Below are 20287 nucleotides of genomic sequence, written 5' to 3'. Positions count from 1 at the left end.
GGTGGTTCGTGTGTGGAATGAACTACCAGAGGAACTGGTTGATGTGGGCACAGTTCCAATGTTTAAAAGACATTTGGATAAGTATGTGAATAGGAAAGATTTGGTGGGATATGGGCCAGGAGCAGGCAGGTGGGACTAGTTCAGTTTGGGATTGTAGTTGGCATGGACTGATTGGACCGAAGGGTCTGTTTCTGTGCTATATGACTCTATAACGACACCTTCTTGCCCTATCCTTGAATTCCCAGAAATCTGTCCACTTCCTGACCTTGAGAGCCATGAGCGACTTGGTTTTGCCTGGGCTAGACAACAAAGGATCGCGAGCAGAAAAGTCTCCTCCAGCAGCCCATGTTCCATCGTGCTGCCTTCCAGCACTTAACCCTGCCTGGGTGTTCAGTGGGGTCAGCACCTCTTCTAGACACCAGGAAATATGGGCGTTTTGGGGTCCTCTGCAACTGGGTGGGTACTGCTGGTGCTGGCATGCCAGCATCTGTCCGAGAAATAACGTATTAATTTAGTTTCTTTGCTTGGTAACCAAGCCTAGCCTTCCATTTGCTGTTTGGATTGCTTCCAGGGTACAAATGCCACCTTGCACCTCCCTGCTCGATGAGAGGTTGATCCAGGAATTGGCAGGCAGGAGCCTATCTATAAGCGCCCACCGTTTCACAGGCAAATGGACTCCCCCTTGCCAGCCCTGTCCCTGGCCGGTCCTGGCTCCTCGCCACTGCCTTTTCCTGTTGTCTTTGTAAACAGCATGAGCAGTGAGTGTCAGGTAGTTTGGTGGTGCAGCCCCAATGGTAGGTCAGCTCCATGGCCAGCCTGATGGGTAACTGCAGCTGGTTGTTGCTGGAATGCCCAGCGCACTCTGGTCTGTCCAGCAAACTGCTGCCCATCTGACCTTTGCCAAGGTGGGTTAGTGAGTGTGTAGCCAAAAGGGGGTGCGGTGTTTGACGCAGAGGTTTTGGGTGGCTGTTGACCTCTCTCTGGTGTGTGTGAGTGTGTGTTTATATAACGCGCACAGTGCCACCTGTTTCTATCTGCAGCGGTGACGAGCAACACCGGCATGAAGTCTCCGATCACCATCTTCACCACCAAAGTGATGACGCCGGGTACCAGCAGCCCTGCCAAGATCATCACCGCTGTGCCAAAGATCAGTGGAGGAACGGGCCAACAGGGGCTGACGCAGGTTAGTGACCCCCGCCCTCCCCATCGTGGCTGATTCAGAGCGGCTTGGACGTGCAGTGCCTGGAGTGTGTTTAGCACGAGTGGGAGGGAACGTTGACACGTGTGTGTGCGCGCACACGGTGCAGACTATGGAAGTTAAGTTACAATGTCACAGCACCAAAGGCCCTTCTGCCCAGTTAACTCGTTCAAAGTGCTGTCCAGTTATTCCCACTCCCCCACAGCCCTCTACGTTATTTATCTGGATGCACTGCTGACTCAGCTGGCACGTTCCAGATTCCTCCTCGCGTGTATTCTCAAAAGCAGCGTTTCTTGACTCCTCCTCCTCTGTTGCCGGCCTCTGCTTTTGCGTGGTTCCCTTTCGTGGCCCAGGCTGCCCATTGTCGCCCTCCCTGTTTACCCCCTTGAACCGAGTGCCTGGGAGGATGTTTGCGGTTCTGGGCCAGGGAGGAATGGCCCGTTTCCTCCCAGAAAGGATTATCCATGGACCAGCCTGGTCTCTCCCAGGGGTGTATAGTCTGCACCGTGTGCATGCACACACTCACTACCAATACACCCCCCCCCCCCCCCGCCCCCCCCCCCCCCAATCGTACTCAACACACGCCAGGCACTGCACATCCATTAACAGAATTAAAATACCGTTGGTTGCCCAGGTAGGATTTGAACTCGCGTCCTGTCTGCCCAACTCGAGACACTAGATGCAGCTGCTTAGAAACTCCCCCTTCATGGTTTGAAATGCCTCCTGACCTCTTCAAGGAGAACAGTCCCAGCTTCCATTCCCATTTGATCACCTCCCGCCTTTGGGCAGAGAGTTCCAGATCGCTCGCGCTGTAACCCTCAAACGCTCGCTGCTTGTCAGGCCTTGTGCCCACATCCTCTCACCCCCCACATCCTCCCTGCTCCTCAGGAGCGCAAAAGCTGACGTTTTGGACCTAGACCCCTTCATCAGCTCTCTGAGGGTCTAGGCCCGAAATGTCAGCTTTTGTGCTCCTGAGATGCTGCTTGGCCTGCTGTGTCCATCCAGCCTCACACTTTGTTATCTTGGATTCTCCAGCATCTGCGGTTCTCATTATCTCTCTTCCCTGCTCCTGTCAGAAGATGTTTGTCCTGAACCCTACGACTCGACTGTATCAGTGGGCCATCTGATATTTTGAGGACCCAGTGCTGAAATCACACTCTTGTCTGCTCCGTCAAATCATTCCCCGCCCCCACCCCGACCCGTCATCGATTTGGAATGTCGCCCAAATTTCTGGCTTCCACCACAGGCCTCGATTTCACACGGGTGTTTGAAGGGATGTATTTAAGGTTCACTTGGATCCACACGTAAGGGAGGAGTGTCTGCTGTCACTGCTTAGAGACTCTGAACTGAACTGAGCTGCTCGTGGGCACAGATTGCTGACAGCCCGTGTTCACGCTGATGTCATCTCCAAAGCACAACGCACAGGAAAGATTTTGACAGTAGTGGTGGGGAGGGGGTGCAGTTTTGTGTGACTTGGTGGGGGTTGTTGGTTTCTGTAAACACTGTGCCCACGCTGATCCAGCTGCTTGATTTCTTTCCCAGGTGTTACTGAAGGGTGCCCCTGGGCAGCCGGGCACCATCCTGCGCACTGTCCCGGTTAGTGGCATGCGGTTAGTAACACCGGTATCAGTCTCGGCAGTGAAACCAGCTGTCACCACCCTGGTGGTCAAGAGCACAACAGGTAGGTGTGTCAGAGCCCGTCCCCTACAGCGCGTACTGCGGATGCCCACCCCTCCCTCAGTCCTCCTGTTAACGTCAGGCTGCTGTAACTCTCTCTTCCCAGGTGTGACCACTCTGGGCACGGTGACGGGATCCCTTGGAGGGACCGCGGGGGTGGGCGCCGCCACCAGCCTGGCTGGCACCCTGGGCACCTTCTCCAGCCAGCTGATTAACTCGGCGGTCATCACCGTGTCTGCCGCTCAGTCCGGCCTCACCACGAGCAGTACGCCATCTGTCGCCGTGCAGGTAATGCCAGGCACTGCCAGCCAGCCCGTGTCTGTTGCCCCATGTACGGAGGCGTGCCTGGCGTTGATATACAGAGATCTGGGGTTTGAGGAGGCCGACTTTGGCAGGAGATGTGAAATAGCTGCCTCATGTGAGCATGGGGAGAGAGATTGTACAACGCTGCTTTGCAGAGGGATCTGGGTGACCCGGGGGCACAAATCTCAAAGCATTAACCGCGTAGGTGTAGCGTGTGAGTGAGGCAGGTGAAGTGTTGGTGTTAGTTATGAGGCATGGAATAGAACAGCCTGAAACCACACGGGTTAGGTGAGACCGGAGACCTCCCCTAACAGCACTTGTGGGGTGTCCTTCAACCTTAGAAAACGCTGATGCTCACCACCATCACTTTCTGGAGGGGCAATTGGGGATGGCCAGTTAATGCTGACCCAGCCAGTGACACCCACATCTCATGAATGGGTGGAAAACAGTTCCAGGAGCACTGCATCCAGCTCTGCTCCCCTCACTGAAGGGCGGCTACACTAATACTATAGGCAATTCAGAGAAGGTTGCCTTGTCTGGTCATTGGGATGAAGCGGTCTATCTTACGACAGCGCGGTGGCTCAGTCGTTCGTGCTACTGCCTCACGCCACCAGGAACCCAGGTTCCGTTCCACCCCCTCGGGTGACTGTCTGTGTGGAGTTTGCACATTCTCCCCGTGTCTGCGTGGATTTCCTTCCACAGTCCAAAGATATGCAGGTTAGGATGGATGGGACGATTTAGCGCAGCCAATAGTGCCCAGGGATGCGGGTTAGGGTGGGATTGGCAGTGTCAAATTGTCCCGTAGTGCCCTGGGATGTGCGGGTTAGGGTGGGATTGGCTGTGCTAAATTGTCCCGTAGTGCCCAGGGATGCGGGTTAGGGTGGGATTGGCAGTGTCAAATTGTCCCGTAGTGCCCAGGGATGTGCGGGTTAGGGTGGGATTGGCCGTGCTAAATTGTCCCGTAGCGCCCAGGGATGTGCGGGTTAGGGTGGGATTGGCCGTGCTAAATTGTCCCGTAGTGCCCAGGGATGTGCGGGTTAGGGTGGGATTGGCCGTGCTAAATTGTCCCGTAGTGCCCAGGGATGTGCGGGTTAGGGTGGGATTGGCCGTGCTAAATTGTCCCGTAGTGCCCAGGAATGTGCGGGTTAGGGTGGGATTGGCAGTGCTAAATTGTCCTGTAGTGCCCAGGGATGTGCGGGTTAGGGTGGGATTGGCTGTGCTAAATTGTCCCGTAGTGCCCAGGGATGTGCGGGTTAGGGTGGGATTGGACATGGGTTTCAGGGATAGGGTAGGGCAGTGGGTCAGGGTGGCATGCTCTTTGGAGGGTTGGTGTGGATTTGAGGGATTGAGCATTCCACAACGTAGGGTTCTGTGTTTTTCCGTATTTTGGAGGAGAGGGTGAGCCGTTTGGATCAGTCCCCATAGGAGTTTGGAAGAACGGGAGGGTGATGGCATAGAAATGCCTCACACCGTGAGGAGGGAGGATTGACAGGGTGGAGGCTGAGAAGATGGTGTCCCTTGTGGAATAGTATGGATTGTGGGGATACAATTTAACACCTTCCTTTGCATTTTTGTACCATCAGACATGACATCCCCAAGCACCATTTTGAGATTTAGTAAGGCCAACTGCCCATTGTGTTTAATTCTGTCTCTGTGTTACTCTTCCATTCTCCCTCCCCTCCCTCTCCTTTGCCTTTGTCTCTGTACCCCTCGCTCCTTCTTTCCCGACCACCCCCCGTCGCTCTCCTCATCTCCCCCCCAGGCGCCGTCAGAACCCACACGGGTCACGTTAATCACCGCACCGACCGGGGTGGAAACGTCATCAATCCAGGAGTTGCCCATCACCATCCTTGCCTCCCCAACCATGGAACAGCCCTCGCTGGTGCACATGCCCGAGAGCGGGCAGGCTGAGAGCCGGGCATCTGGGAGCCCACCCTTGGTCTGCTCCAACCCTCCCCATGAGACGTCTGAAACCACCACCACGAACACTGCCACGACAGTGACTGCCAACATGGATCCCAACCAGGGTAAGGGTGCCGTGCTTGGGGCGTGAGACCCGGTAATCGAGCCGCCCTCCGGCAGGCGGCACCTCTGACCGCTCGAGACGATGAGGAGCCTATGTGTCCTGCCGCACAAATAACCTCTCTTTTTCCCCCCACCCCCCCCCCCCACTCTACTCTGACTCTCCCGCAGTCCAGCCTCCGCCCACTAACGCGCAGGGCCTCCCGGAGACCGTGCACGGGGAGACAGCCACCGCAGGCACAACCAACACAGCTACCACAGTGTCTGCTGTACCGACAGGAGCTAATACCACAGTGACACAGTCAACCCCGGCGCCGAGCCCCTCCATCCCGGTAAGTCAGCGTTCCGTCACGGTCCGACGCTACTCCCACTGACTGTTTCACACATCTTCACCAACCTCTTCCAGGGCCACTGGGGACTCACTCCCAAACTCCGAGGGATCGCCTCACACCGCTCCTGCAATAAGTAGCACCAGTTTTCCCTCAACCGCGTTCAGGCGGTTAGGTCCCCTCCTGTTTAATAGCGCTGCAGAGCCAGCTTCTGGCCCCTTCACCCAAACGGGTGACGCATCGACCTGCTGAGCTGCACCGAACGGAGAGAGACTGAGTACGGGCTTTGTTTTAGTGTAGCCCGAAGGACGAGGGCAGGTTGAGCCTCAAGCTCCCTTTACATTGTCCCCCGGTCAAACACCCCCATGATAGGGACAGCATGAGGTGTAAGATACTGAATAAAGCTCCCTCTATACTGGCACCTTCATCAAAAACACTCATGTCAGGGACAGCTTGGGGTTGGATACAGAGTAAAGCTGCCTCTACACTGCCCCCAGTCAAACCCTCCCAGGATAAGGACTGTGTGGGGAGGGTGGGGCAGTGTTGGTCAGATACAGAGTAAAGCTCTCTCTACACTGCCCCCAGTCGAACCCTCCCAGGATAAGGACTGTGTGGGGAGGGTGGGGCAGTGTTGGTCAGATACAGAGTAAAGCTTTCTCTACACTGCCCCCAGTCGAACCCTCCCAGGATAAGGACAGCACAGCAGGGGCTGGGTTAGATGCTGAGTAGAGCTTTGTGTACACTGCCCTGTCGGATTCTCTGAGCTGAGATAATGTCGGTGGGTTTGTGATTCTGATGGCGTTCTCTCTGGTCCGGCTACAGGGCGTGGCGAGGATATCGGAAAGCACGGATGTCACAACGTCGACAGAACAGCCAAGCCCCTCGACTGGTGAGCAGCCTGTGGCCCCAGACACAGTCGCTGGGCCCCCCGCCAGCTACAGGGGAGGATGCTGTATCACCTGGGCCCACCGCAGAGACTGGCAACCCCCTGCAGGCTGGTGAGGGCACAGGAGCCGAACAGCTGGCACCCCCTCAGGAGCTGATGGCGGACGCGATGGCCGGGCAGAGCGATCTGGCGGGCCTGACACCAGAGGAACTGGCAGTGACCGCGGCCGCAGAGGCAGCGGAACAGGCGGCTGTCTCTCAGGAGGTGCAGGCCCTCGCCCTGCAGGCTGTGCTGCAGGCTGCACAGCAAGCTGCCATGGGTAGGTATGATGTGACCCATCTCTTTTCCACCCCCCCAAACCCCCAAACAACCGTCCTGTTACATCGCACTCAGCACTGGAGATTCCACCCTCCTCGGCCATTGGCCAACGGTTTGCACAGGCCATCAGAGAGGAATGTGTCACACTGCTGTACTACTTTAATACACAGGGCTCACGTTTGAAAAGGAGCCCATTTTTATTTTCCTCTACCCCTGCCACTGCATTCGCTTTCTAATATTTCCGTTTTCTCCACCCTCCCCCCTTCCAGGTTCTGGGGAAACGATCGAGATGCCAGACCCAAAGCAGCAGCCCCACGAGGCAGATCTGGCCCAGCTGAGTGCAGTGCCCGGCGCCGCCCAGCAGGCAGCGCTCCCGCTTGCCGTGCTCGCTCACCAAGATCTGGCGGCGTTAGTCCAGCAGCAGCAGCAACAGCAGCAGCAGCAGCAGCAGCACATCCTGCCTGCCGGGCCTAGCCAGCCCCAGCTACCCACCGAAGCCCTGGCACCCGCTGACAGCCTCAACGACCCTACAGGGGAGACCAATGGGCTTGGTGAGCTCGGCGTGCCTACCGACAGCGTGGGTACCCACCCGCTCCTCCCCCCGACCACCACCGAGGGTATGTGTCCGCTCTGACTGACCGGCCCCCTGCCCCTTTAAATTCTACCATCTTTAACCTGGGCAGGGCCTGAATAGGCCAAGGGCTGTTTGCCCTGCAGTGTCGGAGGCTGAGGGGGTGATCTTATAGAGGTTTAAAAAATCACGAGGGGCATGGACAGAGTGAATAGCCAAGGTCTTTTCCCCCAGGGGTTGGGGGAGTCCAAAACTAGAGGGGCATTTATTTAAGGTGAGAGGGGAAAGATTTAAAAGGGACCCGAGGGGTAACTTCTTCACGCAGAGAGTGGTGCGTGTGTGGAACGAGCTGCCAGAGGAGGTGGGTGGGGGCTGGTACAATGACAACATTTAAAAGGCACCAGGACGGGTACATGGATAGGAAGGGTTTAGAGGGACAGGGGCCAAGTGGTGGCAAATGGGACTGGATTAATTTAGGATGTCTGGGTCAGCACGGAAGGGTCTGTATCCGTGCTGTACTGCTCTCGGACTCAGGTCAGGGCCGAGTCCGTGACTGGCAACAAATGCGACGTTCCTGTTGAGTTTTGAGAAGTTTCCTTTGTGAGGAAGGATCTGGGTGGGCTGCGTTTGTGGAGCGGAGTAGGGTGGGGGTGAGGGGAGTGAGATCTGATTTGAACTGTACAAAACAGTACGAGGTACAGATGAGGAGAATTGTGAAAATCCGCTCCCCCCCCGCCCACCCATAGCAGATAATTTAAGCTGAAAGTGAGCAATGAGTGTTCGAGGGGAGATTTGAAAAAAATTGTTTTCAGCCAGACGGAGTTAGTGGGAGGCGATGGTCTAGTGGTCTTATCACTGGACTGTTAATTCAGAGACCCAGATAATGTTCTGGGGACGCAGGTTCGAATCCTGCCATGGCAGATGGTGGAATTTGAACTTGTTAAAAATATCTGGAATTAAGAGTCTAATGATGACTGTGAGTACATTGCTGATTGTCGGAAAAATCCACCTGGTTCACTAATGTCCTCTAGCGAAGGAAGCTGCCATCCTTACCTGGTCTGGCCTACATGTGACTCCAGACCCACAACAATGTGGTTGACTCTCAACTACCCTCTGGGCAATTAGGGATGGGCAATAAATGCTGCCTGGCCAGTGATGCCCTCATCCCGTGAATGAATAACGGGAAAAAAAGCGAAATTGGAACAGTGCAGTTTGGTGTTTGTTGGTCAGTATAGAGGTGGTGGGCCGAAGGGTCTGTTTTATAAGGCATCTGACTCTCCGGTTCTTGGGGAGAGCTTTGCTGGGAGTTGGGAGCTCCCGGATTTCCCAGGAGGGTTTTGGGTTGGAGTCGGTTGGGGGTTGGGTGCCTCAGCTCACCCTCTGGTCCTCTCGTCTGCAGGTCTGGCACCATCCAGCTCTCTCGCTTCCCCGCAGCCAGTCTCCGTGGTGAGTCCCAGCAAGCTTCAGGCAGCCACAACGCTTGCAGAGGTTGCCAATGGGATTGAGCCCTCCTCAACTGCGGTAAGCTGCTCACCGTGGTCGGCAGGGACGGGATAACGTTCCGTATTTCCGGGGCTGAGTCCCTCTGGCACACTTTGGGGTGGGTTCCCAAAGCATTGCCCAGCAGCATCTAGAGCAGTTTCTCTTTATTGATGGTAGTGCTGGCAGAGGAAGCTGGTCACCCTACCGAGTTTTGCCCCATTGGACAACAAGAGACTGTCTCTGCCTTTACTCTGACCTGAAGCTGTTGCTTTTCCCATTTCGTATTAACGGCACACAGCATGCGAAAGTCACCGTTTCCGAGTCAGCAGGCAGCACCAAACCTGGAAGCGGTGCCGATTGTTTTAACACCATAAAAGGCCAGTGAGGATTCTGGAGTAGGGTGATAGGTGGCAGGTGAAGTTCAGTGCACAGACAGTGAGGTGATGGCCAGATGAGAATGAAGGTTGTGTTTAAAACAGGAAAAAAACAGTGATATTCTTAAGCCACAAGAACAGAGGGCCAGCGTATGCTTTAAGGTACTAGAGGTGGAAAGTGTGGTCAATAAAGCATACAGTTTTCCAAGCTCGATTCTTTGGGGCCTGAAGTACAAGAGCAAGGAGAAACTTGCTAGACATCAGCTGGAGTATTGTATACAGTTCTGGTCACCCAAGCATTCGAAAGTATTGGAGAGAGCACGGCAAGAGGTCTACAAGAATGGAGATTTAGTTACATAGAATGTAGAATGGTACAGGCCCTTTGGCCCACCATGTTGTGCTGAACTTTTACCCCTAAACCTAAGGCCTGTCTAACCTCCACCCCTACCTTATACTATCACCCATATGCCTATCTAATTGCCACTTAGATGCCGCTAATGAAGCCGACTCCACTATCCCTCTCTGGCAATGCATTCCACACCCAGACCACTCTAAGTAAAGAACCTATCTCTGACGTCTCCCCTATATCTACCTCCACTCACTTTAAAACTATGCCCCTTGTAATAGCTACCTCCACCCTCAGAAAAAGTCTCTGGCTGTCCACTCTATCTATACCTCTGATCATTTTGTACACCCCTATCAAGTTACCTCGCATTCTTCATTGTTCTAAAGAGAAAAGTCCTAGCTCTCTCAACCTTTCTTCGTGAGACCTCCCCCCTGCCCCCCCCCCATTCCAGGCAACATCCTGGTAAATCTCCTCTGCACCTTTTCCAACGCTTCCACATCTTTCCTGTAATGAGGCGACCAGAACCGGACACGCTGCTCCAGATGTGACCGAACCAGGCTTTTGTATCGCTGGAGCATAATTTCATGGCTCTTGAACTCGATTACTCTGTTAATGAAACTGGACGTGAACCTCCACACTGCCAAGAATCTTTCTGTTAATCCTGTATTCCGCTTTCAAGTTTGTCCTTCCAAAATGAATCACCTCACACTTTTCAGGGTTAAACTCCATCTGCCACTTCTCAATCCAGCTCTGCATTCTATCAATGTCCCTTTGTAACCTAGAACAACCCTCCGCATTGTCCACAACGTGACCCACCTTCACATCGTCTGAGAACTTGCTAATCCACCTTTCCACTCCTTCATCCAAATCATTTACAAAAATCACAAATAGAAGAGGACCCGGAACAGATTCTTGTGGTATGCCAAGAGAGGAGAGACCATGATTTCATTTCATTTGCAAACAAGGCAGCCCTAGCCCTTTCGATAAGGCGTGTATCCTTGGATATTTAGGTTCCAGCCCTGACCCCCTTGCAGCCACGTACCCACAACATCATACCCGTCGTTGGTAGCTATCATCAATCAATGAACTTACGGTTTTACCATAATATCACTTTTTTGTCCTGAGCCCCTGATTCTGTGCCTCAGTTTATCCTGTTGAACCACAAAACCTAACAAACTACCAGCCCCGAAAAACACCCAATTCCCTCTGCACCGAGTTCCCACAAAGCCTCCAGTTTCCCCAAAGTTTATACTCAGGCTGCGTCTCACTGATTTCACCTTTTCGACTGTGTGAAGCTTACAGATCCCTCACGTAGATAGTCGGCAGCACCTTCCCTGGGGAGCTTTACAAAGGAATATTTCCACGTGACCTGGAAGGGTCTGCATTTATCATGCAGCCCTAACTACCCCCTCAAGAAGGTAATGAGCTGCTTCCTCGAAACGCTGCACTCCGTGTGGTACAGGGCTGCCCACAGTGCAGTTACAAAGCGAGTGCCAGGATTTGGACCTGGTGACAGTAAAGGTTTGGGTGTTATTGTTCCAACTCAGGATGGTGCCTTTCTGTGAGACAGGAGGTACAGAGAGGAGCCTGCAGGGGGTGCTGCCTTCCCTTAATTCCTCCACCCCCGTCCTTCCAGGGGGTAGAGGTGGTGGGTTTGGGAGATGCTGTCGGAGGAGCCTTGCTGAGTTGCTGCAGTTGATGGTATGTACTGCAACCGCTGCGCGTTGGTGGAGGGAGTGAGTGTTGAAGGTGGGAGTTAGTGTGTCGATCGAGATGAAGGGGACAGTGGGTGCTGCTATGCCCTGGATGGTGTTGAGCTTCTCAAGTGTTGCTGGAGCCGCACCCGTCCAGGCAAGTAGGTTTCTGTCACATTGTCCTCGGATAACAGGATATTGTGAGCAAAGTAGTCAGAGGCCAGTCTTGGTTACGCCATTTATTCATTTGGAGGCCTTTAGAGCAAATGAAATTGGAGAGAAGTGGCTATTGCAATGCAGCGAACAGCACCCCGCAGCTCCCTCTGTGCTGCTGCCAGTTGTTTACGGCATCGTATGTTTGAGGGTAAGGCAGACGAGGAGTGTTTTCCACCAAGTACCAGTCTCTGGGTTTCAGACGATTGACTGACTCTTTGTCTTGACCTCAGAAAGGGGACACATCCTCCGTCACTCCGAAACCCGCCGTCAAGAAGGATCTGAACCAGTGGCTCGATGTTGGGGTGATCAAAGGCACAACGACTGTGGTGACCCACTATCACTTGCCGCCAGACGGTTTGCCTGGCAGAGACGTAAGTCTGAGTTTCCGAGTGTGCCTGCCCTAAGACAGTGAGGTATAGGAATAGGCCATTCACTGAGCTGATCTGATTCGCCTTTCCCTGTAACTGTTTGATTCCTGTCTTGCTTGATTAAAAATAGCCTTGAATGTATTCTGAAACGCTCACACCAACCGGCTCAAGAACAGCTTCTTCCCCGCTGTGAATAGACCTCTCAAATTTCAAACTTCATATCGACCTTGCTCTCTTTGCACCTCCTGTACAGCAGTAACTTTGTATTCCTTGCTCTGTTCCATCACCCTATGATCTTTGTATGGTGTGATCTGCCTTTTACTGCACGCAGAGCAAAACCTTTCACCAAATCAGATCAAGCCAAACTTGGTGATAATGTGTTCGCTTTACTCCAGGTGATTAATCTGTGTTGTTAACCATTCGCTGCTCCCTGGCACAGCTGTCGCTGTAAGGGATCCCAGTGTGTGGAGCGGGGAACTCCTTTTCACACCCTGAAACCGAAGGGAACTGGCTGACTCCACACTTGTTGTCTTTATTTGATTTATGGTAGTGACATGTACCTAAGTACAGCGAAGAGTTGTACAGGCAGACCACAGCAAACAAGGACATGGGGTGCTTAGGCACAGCGAGGCAAACAAGGTTATGGCTGTACAGGAGGTGCACAGATTGAGATTAGAGAGGTCCACCCATCAGTCTAATAACAGCAGGGAAGAAGCTGTTCTTGAACCTGTTGGTGCGTGTGTTCAAACGTCTGTGTCTTCTGCCTCTGGAAGAGGTTGGAAGAGAGCTTCACTGGGAAGGCGGGGGGGAGGGTTCTTTGGCAGTCTTTCTATGGCAGTGGGAAGTGTGAACAGCTCCTGTGGAGGCCTGTGCTGTGTACACAACTTTCTGTAGTTCCTCCTGGTCCTGGGCAGAGCAGTTGCCGTACGAGGCCGTTACGCACCCGGGTGCGTCTGTGGAACTGGGTGAGGGTCCTTATGGACATGCTGAATATCCTAAGCTTCCTCAGGGAGTACGGCCTTCTGAATCCCATTTACCTCCCGTCAGTGCGGTGCTCCCATAATGCAGGCACTTGTGGTTAAGATTGTGATGCCCATGCTGTGGGCGCCCTGAGAGTTTCCGGGCAGGCGTGGTACCCGGTGGGATGGGGCTGACACGTCTGTGTGTACGTTTCTTTCTCTCTGTGTCATGGGTCTCATTCCCCGCCCCTCCCGCCCCCAATGTTTTCAGGATGATTCTGCACCGATCCCAGACCACAGCCAGCTGAAACGGCAGGAGCTCCAGTCAGGCACCGCCTACAAATTTCGGGTGGCGGGCATCAACGCCTGCGGGCGAGGACCGTTCAGTGAGATCTCCGCCTTCAAGACCTGTTTGCCGGGCTTCCCGGGGGCTCCTTGTGCCATTAAAATAAGCAAGGTAAGGAGAATGCTGCTCCAAAGTCAGAAACTTCTCTGAGATGTTTCCCCCAAACTCTTCAGTGACACCATGGATCACATTTTCATCATCAGATTGTCACTTCACATCGAAAACAATTCCCCTTTCACCAAACCATGTTGACTCTGCCCGATCGCCTTGACTTTATCTAGCGGCCCTGTTACAACATCTCTAATAGTAAGCTTCCAACATTTTCCATTTGATGGATATTTGGGACACTGTCCTGTAATTTTTCTACTGTCTGTGTCCATCCCTTTTTGAATAAAACAGTTACATTTGGAAAGTAGCAACCGAATGGGACCTTCCGAATCCAAGGGAGTTTTGTATTAACGATTTCACTTCTTGTCAGGCTGGGACCTGTCAGTACTCCTCGAACACTTTTTACCCAGTTCTGCACAGGGACATCCGGGTTTGGAAGAGGGAAATCTTCCCTCCCTCACCTTGTCCGGGCCTGCAAGACCCCACACTGTGATGTTGTGCTTTCTGAAAGGTCCTGGAATCAGACACTCCCTCCACAAGAGGAGACGCTGGTCCCATTCCCGGAATGAGTGCACCACTCCCCCCCCCCCCCCCCCCCCCCCGTGCCCCTCCCGAAATACGGAGACAGACATGGTTGTAATCTCACCATGGCCCTATGCAGTGGTAGCAAGTTTGCTCTGTAGTTGATGTACACTATCCCCGCCATGTAGTTAAGACCAGCCTGCAATGCCACTCCCCGTCACAGGCAACAGTTGCTCCAGACCCAGCCGGTGAGTGGACCTTTTCCCTGACCTGGTTCTGGTTTTAAACACCAGCTTTTCTCTTTCTCTCTCCTCTGCACCCCCAACCCGCACCTTCAGAGTCCAGATGGGGCCCACCTGACGTGGGAGCCCCCCTCCATGACATCGGGGAAGATTACTGAGTACTCGGTCTACCTTGCCATCCAGAGTACCCAGTCGATGGAGCTGAAGCCCAACAGCCCAGCGCAGTTGGCCTTTATGAGAGTGTATTGTGGCCCCAACCCTTCGTGCCTGGTCCAGTCGGCCAACCTGTCCAACGCTCACATTGATTACACCACCAAACCTGCGATCATCTTCAGGATAGCAGCTCGAAACGAGAAGGGGTATGGACCTGCCACACAGGTCAGGTGGCTCCAAGGTAGGTTCGAGATAGATACACTCCTCCACTTGCCTTACACTCCCTTTTTACTTTTCCCTGTTTTGTCATTTGCTCACGCCCCACCCTGTCAATTGCTCCCCTTCTCTGTCACCCTCTCCCCGTAGCCCCCCCTCCATCTCTCTCTTCCTCCCCCCCCCCCCCCCCCCCCACCCACTCCCTGGCACACCCAAGGAGGGCTACTCCTTGAGCCTGTCCCCTCGATGTGTGATGGTCACCCTTGTTTAGTGATGTTCTGACAACCAACCCTGTTGCCTTTTTCAGAAACCAACAAAGATGGTTCAGTGGTGAAACCAGCGGTGAAGCGATCCATCAGCTCACCAGAAACGTAAGCAGTTCACTCATTGCTCATTGACAAGGATGGTTTTTGATATTGGAAGCAGGGTCAGTGCAGTTGTAGGGGTCAAAAAAGATGTGACCATTTGCCGCACTGTCAGAGGTTCAGGGCTGAGGGGGCGCCGCGCAGTCGGAGGCTCGGGGCTGGGGTCGGAGGTGGGGGGTGCTGGGGCACCGCGGAGTCGGAGGCTCAGGGCCACACTCTCAACATGTTCTCCCCCGCACTCTTTCAGGAAATCGTCGAACCTGCCCAAGAAGACGAAAGCGGACGGCCAGTGAATTTTGTATTATCTCTGATCATGCACCCCCTCCCGTCCAGCACACCCCTCCCCAACTCCCGCCCCATGCGCACAGTGGAACGAGAGACACCAAGATCGTGCTGAGGGGCATTTTAACTCTTCCCCCTTTTTCACCCTCCCTCCCCCCACCCCCATCCCCTGCCAAACCAGTGAGCCACATCTTGCGCCTTTGAGTAGATTGTGATTGGGCACTTCTGCTGAAAGCAGTAATCTACCCATGGAACGAGCAAGGATTGAATGGACAGGACCGGAAGTTGCTTTGATTTTTGAACAGAGTGCAAACCTCAAACTCGAGCTCCCTAGCACCTTCACCACCCTACCCCCAGCCCTGCCAGCTCTCACCTTGTCCAAACTCCTTGGAGAGACAGGAACGGGAGTCACGGACGGAGACCTACGTGTGTTGTGCCACAGGAAGCCACGCCTCGCTGCGTGTGTGGAGCTTGCAGAGAGGAATATCGTTTTTTTTATTATAAATGTATATATATATAGGTGTAAAACAGCGCGAGAATTTTAGTCTGAGGAATTGTTCCTGAGTTAGCTCATTTGTGATGAGGAGGGACTGGGACACTGTCTCGAGATATCCCCACACTCCCCCAAACGGGAGCTGTCTGAGAAAGAGCTGTTGATTTCCAGTCATACCAGGGCAGCGTGGGTCCTGGAGTTGTACATATAACCCTTTGGTCAGGTCATTCCGTCCCTCTGCCCTTCACTCACCTCTCGCTCTGTTTCATCCCCTCTCTGCATCTTGTTTTCTCTCTCTGTGTTTCTCTCTCTGTCCCCCTGGTTCTGTCCACTCACTCCCTCTCCACTCACTCCCTCTCCAATCACTTCTGAGCTCTAGAGGGATAGGGACGGATCAAACCTTTTGACCGAAAGATGTTTTTAAAAACGTGTCTCTGGTCAGTCCCATCCCAGTTCCTCCTCAGGCCCCCTAACCTGGAGATAATGGTCTGATGATCTGTTGGAGCTCCTCGGAGCGAGTATTTTTTTGGTAGGACTCCAATGATGTTCGTATTGTGTAGCTTTGTGTTGACTTTTTTTTTCCTTTTTACATATGAAAACCAGTATTTGAAATAGACGTTTTGGTGGTTGTGGTAAGACTTTCCATTTCTACTTCAGCAACAAAGGGCACTGCTACAAGGCCTCGTCAGCTCTGGTTCCAGTGCAGTCCGAGTGAGCCGTGGTTTCTGAGGGCCAGGCCTCGGGACTGGTTTATTGACCACATCCAATTTTTCCGATGCTCCCCAGGACCTGGCTCCCACTGGTTCTTGCTAGTGGGTCTCATCCGGTGCAACAAAAATGTACAATTCTGAAAACTCTGCGGTCATCCCAGCGTGTTTGGAAGCAGCAGGCTCGCTGAGATGTGGGCACCATACCACCTCCGCCCATAGCTGCACCCCATCAGCCAGCTCCGGCTAACCGTATTGTCTGTTGAAGAAGTTTCTAAACCACCCTGGGGTGGGGGCTTTATCTGCATTGCTGGCTGGTCCCAGTGTTTACTGCCTGTCCCTAACTGCCCCTCCAGAAGGTGAGGGTGACCTGCTGCGGTTCCCCACCACTGTTAGGGAGGGAGTTCCAGGATTCTGACCCCGATTACGCTGAAGGAATGGCCGTTTATCATTCCAGACCAGGATGACGTGGGGGGGGGAGCTCGGACTAAAACTTGCAGGGGCTCATACTTTGTATCTGCTGCCTGTCCTTCCCTTCCAAGAAGGAGAGGGTGGTGAGTTTGAAAGGTGTTGTTGGAGGATCCTTGGTGAGTCACTGCAGTGTGTCTTGTGGATGGTACATACTGCTGCTGCTGTGCATCAGTGGTAGAGGAAAGGAGTGTTGAAGGTAATGGTTTTGAGTGGGAGTTGTTTTCTGCTTTGTCCTAGATGGTGTTGAGTTTCTCGAGTGTTGTTGGAGCCTCGTGTCCAGGCAAGTGGGGAGTATTCCATCGCATTCCTGACTTGTGCCTTGTGGATGGTGGGACAGGCTTGCAGGGAAGGGGAGTTACTCGCTGCAGGATTCCTAGCCTCTGATCTGAAATCCTCTTCACTGTCAGATCACCCCCTCATCCCCAACTCCGTGAACCCTAATTTTGAGGAAGTGGGACGGGAGAATACTCAAATGTGTATTTTGTGAATACTCAGTCCCTTAAGCCTGCTCTGTCATTCAACAAGATCAGTGCTGGTCTGATTACTCCTGTGATGTTTAATGTGAATCTACCTCCCTCTGCCTGGAGTACTGAAAGGTTGTGCAACTTGACGCTATTAGATCATTAGCAAATGATTTTTTTTAATGTCCTGTTAAATTTACTGAAAGCATGTGTGGTTCGCAATTCATTCAGTGCAATGGATCCTCCCTCCTCATGCTGTCCTCCTGGCTCTGAAGTCTCACTCCATCCCAGAGCTGTTGCGAAGCACTGTCTGGGTTTGATGCCTCTAACCTGTGACAGAGAGAGAGACATACCTGCCCACTTCAGGACAGCATGTGCGGAGCTCAGGGCATATTCTGTTCTTGGAGATTTCTCTGAAACCATTGAGAGGGTTCACTCCACTGCAGACCTTTTGTCCCAAACCACCACCCACCCGCCTTAAAAATACTTCATCTCCCAAACCCCCATCCCTTTCCCTTTCCTCAGTAAATGTATCACCTTAACTCCTCCCAAGAGGTTGAGAGTTACCCCTTCCACTCTGTTAATTTCCCAGTCCATTTGTTCGGCGCAGACGTGTGGGCCCAATCCCTCTTCCCAGATCGGGGTAGCAAGAGTAAACTTGTCAAGGTTAGTGCCGCGGGAGCACCGCGGTGTCAGGGAGGTCGGCGCTGAGGGTGCGCTGCATTGTCGGGAGTTTTCCAGAAGAAACCGTGCAGTAAGGCTCTGTGTGCCTCTCAGTTGACAGAAAGATCCCACATTTCTGGAAGAGCAGAGGAGTTAGCCAGTTTTCTGAGCCAGATACACTCATGGGGAGCTTCCTTTGTGCAAATTGGCTGCTGCACTTTCTCTCCAATACAGTTGCTACCACAAGCAGACTAGAGGCTGCAAGGTACTTTGGATGTGCCCTGAGTGAAAGCTTTCTCCAGGATCATCCCATATCATAACACTCACCAAGCTTTAGGAGCTTGGCCCAGGCTGGAGCAAGTTTCAGCAGCATACACAGGAGAGAGTTTCACTCTATGGGACAAGCTACAGGGGCTGAATGGCCTGCTTTCCAATGAAAGAACATTTGTTTAGAATTGAGCGAGTCCCACCACCAGGGAATGAGCAAGAGAAAAGTGTGAAGTCACCACGGGTTTCTTTACTCATTCACAGGATGCGGGTGTCACTGAATAAGGCAACATTTATTACCCAATCCCGAACTGCCCTACAGCAACTACATTGCTGCATCTGGAGTCAGTTTCCTTCTCTAAAGGACATTAGTGAACCAGATGGGTTTTTCCCAACAATTGACAATGGATTCACTGCGATTGTCAGACTCAATTCAGATTTTTTTATTATTATTGAATTCAGTTTCCAGCATCTGTCGTGGCAGGATTCAAACCTGGGTCCCCAGAACATCTCTCAGATCTCTGCACTGACAGTCCTGCTTTAGTAAACACCAAAAGAACTGCAGTTGCTGTAAGTCGAGAACAAAAACAGCAGTTGTTGGAGAAGCTCAGCAGGTCTGGTAGTTTCTGTGAAGAGAAATTGGAGTTAATGTTTCGGGTCTGGTGTCCCTTCCTCAGAACGTTTAGATGTTAACCTTGAATTTTTCTTCACAGTTGCTGCCAGTCCTGCTAAACTTTTCCAGCAACTTCTGTTTTTGTTCTAGTCCAACTTTAGTGTTCTGTGTTCTAGTTCATCTTTGTTCGCAATTAATTTAAATTCTTCACAAAATGAATGAGCAGATCCCAGCGGCTAACATGAAAGTGCAGTGAATAGTCTGGTCCTTCCTTTGCTGGGGGATGTTCCTGGAATGATACGGGATGGCTGAGGGACACAGCAAGCTGTCATTGGAAGGGGTGATAGGGTTTTGCCTGTGAAGGAGGAAAGACTGATAGAGAGGACGGGAGCCTGGGGCAAGGTGGAGACAGTAAGTGGGAGGCAAGCGAGGGCAGCTGGGTCAGCACATCAGCCACCAGAGATGGCAGATAGGTGTTAGAAGCAAAGCTGCCTCGTGTTCAGCCGCAAGCACAGGAGTTCCGCTGTCTGTCTTCCTCTGGTGTCAGCTGAACATGGTCAAATTGGTCTGCAATCTGGTCCTCACTTCTCAGCTGTGGAAGAATCAGACAGTGAACCATACCACACCATCTATTTGGCCCATTTATTCCATGCTAGTGTTAGCACACAACTCTGCAAGCCCACCCAGCCTATCCCATATTCTTCCATCTCACTCTCTCTTGTGTGTTTATCCACAATCTCCAATTTTAAATACTTCAACATGATGCCTGGTTTTTCTATTTTCCATGTTTGATTCTCCAAGTCGTCCTCAGTGTTTGAAGAATCTCTTGCTATCTGCTTTTGTATTTTTGACTTGCTTTCTCTCCTACTCAAATTCTGCACTCCACCCCAAACTTTGTTATTCGTTCCTGTTTCTGATAAAACTAATCCTCTGACTCCACATCTCTACACAATTTTAAGTCGTTCCCTTAACCAGGACATTGTGTCTGGTTAACCAAGGATACTGGTTGGTCTCTTCGATTTCTTCTTGCATGTTGGAAATATCTTCCTCAATTTCTGTCACACTCCACCTCAACTGACCCCTCCTGGTGTCTGACAGGCAGTGACGTCTGAAGGTGTCACACCATATATGTTTTGAGAGGGGTGGTGTTCAGTGCATTGGCATTTGGCAGCAGGCACCCAGAACTATGGTACTTCTGACTAAGATACTACTGCACTACCTTGTCTACCCAACCCCCAGGCTCGGGAAATCTTTTCACACACAATGGGACCTTACCCGCTTCAAAGCGAGTCGTACGCCATCTTGAAATGCCGCCTCCACGTTCCGTGCTTCCTTGGCACTGGTCTCGATGTACTTTAGACGGTGTGCACCGCACCATTTCTCTGCCTGTTTTGAGACAACCTGTGGAGTGACAGTGGCAGGAGGAATAGATCCTAGTTCCCAGAGAATCCAACACTCCCTTCCCAACCGCGCTCTCAGACCCTGATTTTACTGAGGACCAGAAAGGGGTGGGAGGGGGAAGTAAGAGGCAATGGAGTAGAAAGGGAGAGCCAAAGGATGGAGGGAGAAACGAGGGGATATCTACTACACCTTTTTGGGGGCATACATTCAAGATGGGAGGGGGAATGTTCATAA

General features: G+C 52.5%; 2 protein-coding genes across 14 annotated transcripts in view; one reads left to right on the top strand and one right to left on the bottom strand.

The window, feature by feature from the left end:
* The window catches only part of LOC125450006 (host cell factor 1-like), a 73072-nt gene extending 56966 nt beyond the window's left edge, over positions 1–16106 (top strand). Inside the window, 15 exon segments of the mRNA XM_059643170.1 lie at positions 246–456; positions 1041–1183; positions 2741–2879; positions 2982–3163; positions 4941–5205; positions 5372–5532; positions 6352–6461; positions 6463–6734; positions 7003–7350; positions 8704–8825; positions 11647–11787; positions 13015–13200; positions 14058–14355; positions 14638–14701; positions 14943–16106. Coding sequence (XP_059499153.1) covers positions 246–456; positions 1041–1183; positions 2741–2879; positions 2982–3163; positions 4941–5205; positions 5372–5532; positions 6352–6461; positions 6463–6734; positions 7003–7350; positions 8704–8825; positions 11647–11787; positions 13015–13200; positions 14058–14355; positions 14638–14701; positions 14943–14988 — 2688 coding nt within the window. The 3' untranslated portion in view covers positions 14989–16106.
* A 2350-nt stretch (positions 16107–18456) lies between these two features.
* LOC125449948 (ras-related protein Rab-7a-like) overlaps positions 18457–20287 on the bottom strand; it is a 47256-nt gene continuing 45425 nt past the window's right edge. For 12 of the 13 annotated variants that reach the window (XM_059643150.1, XM_059643159.1, XM_059643147.1 and 9 more), the window contains 2 exons: positions 19928–20053; positions 18457–19244 (listed from right to left, as the gene is read on the bottom strand). In XM_059643150.1, coding sequence (XP_059499133.1) covers positions 19152–19244; positions 19928–20053 — 219 coding nt within the window. In that variant the 3' untranslated portion in view covers positions 18457–19151. The remainder of the gene's footprint in view (positions 19245–19927; positions 20054–20287) is intronic. The other variant, XM_059643148.1, reaches the window with a different exon arrangement.

Source organism: Stegostoma tigrinum, chromosome 49 (genome assembly GCF_030684315.1).
Source record: "Stegostoma tigrinum isolate sSteTig4 chromosome 49, sSteTig4.hap1, whole genome shotgun sequence".
NCBI classification, from domain to species: domain Eukaryota; kingdom Metazoa; phylum Chordata; class Chondrichthyes; order Orectolobiformes; family Stegostomatidae; genus Stegostoma; species Stegostoma tigrinum.
The sequence above is the reverse complement of the archived record's forward strand: the minus strand, read 5'-3'. Positions and strand labels throughout refer to the sequence as shown.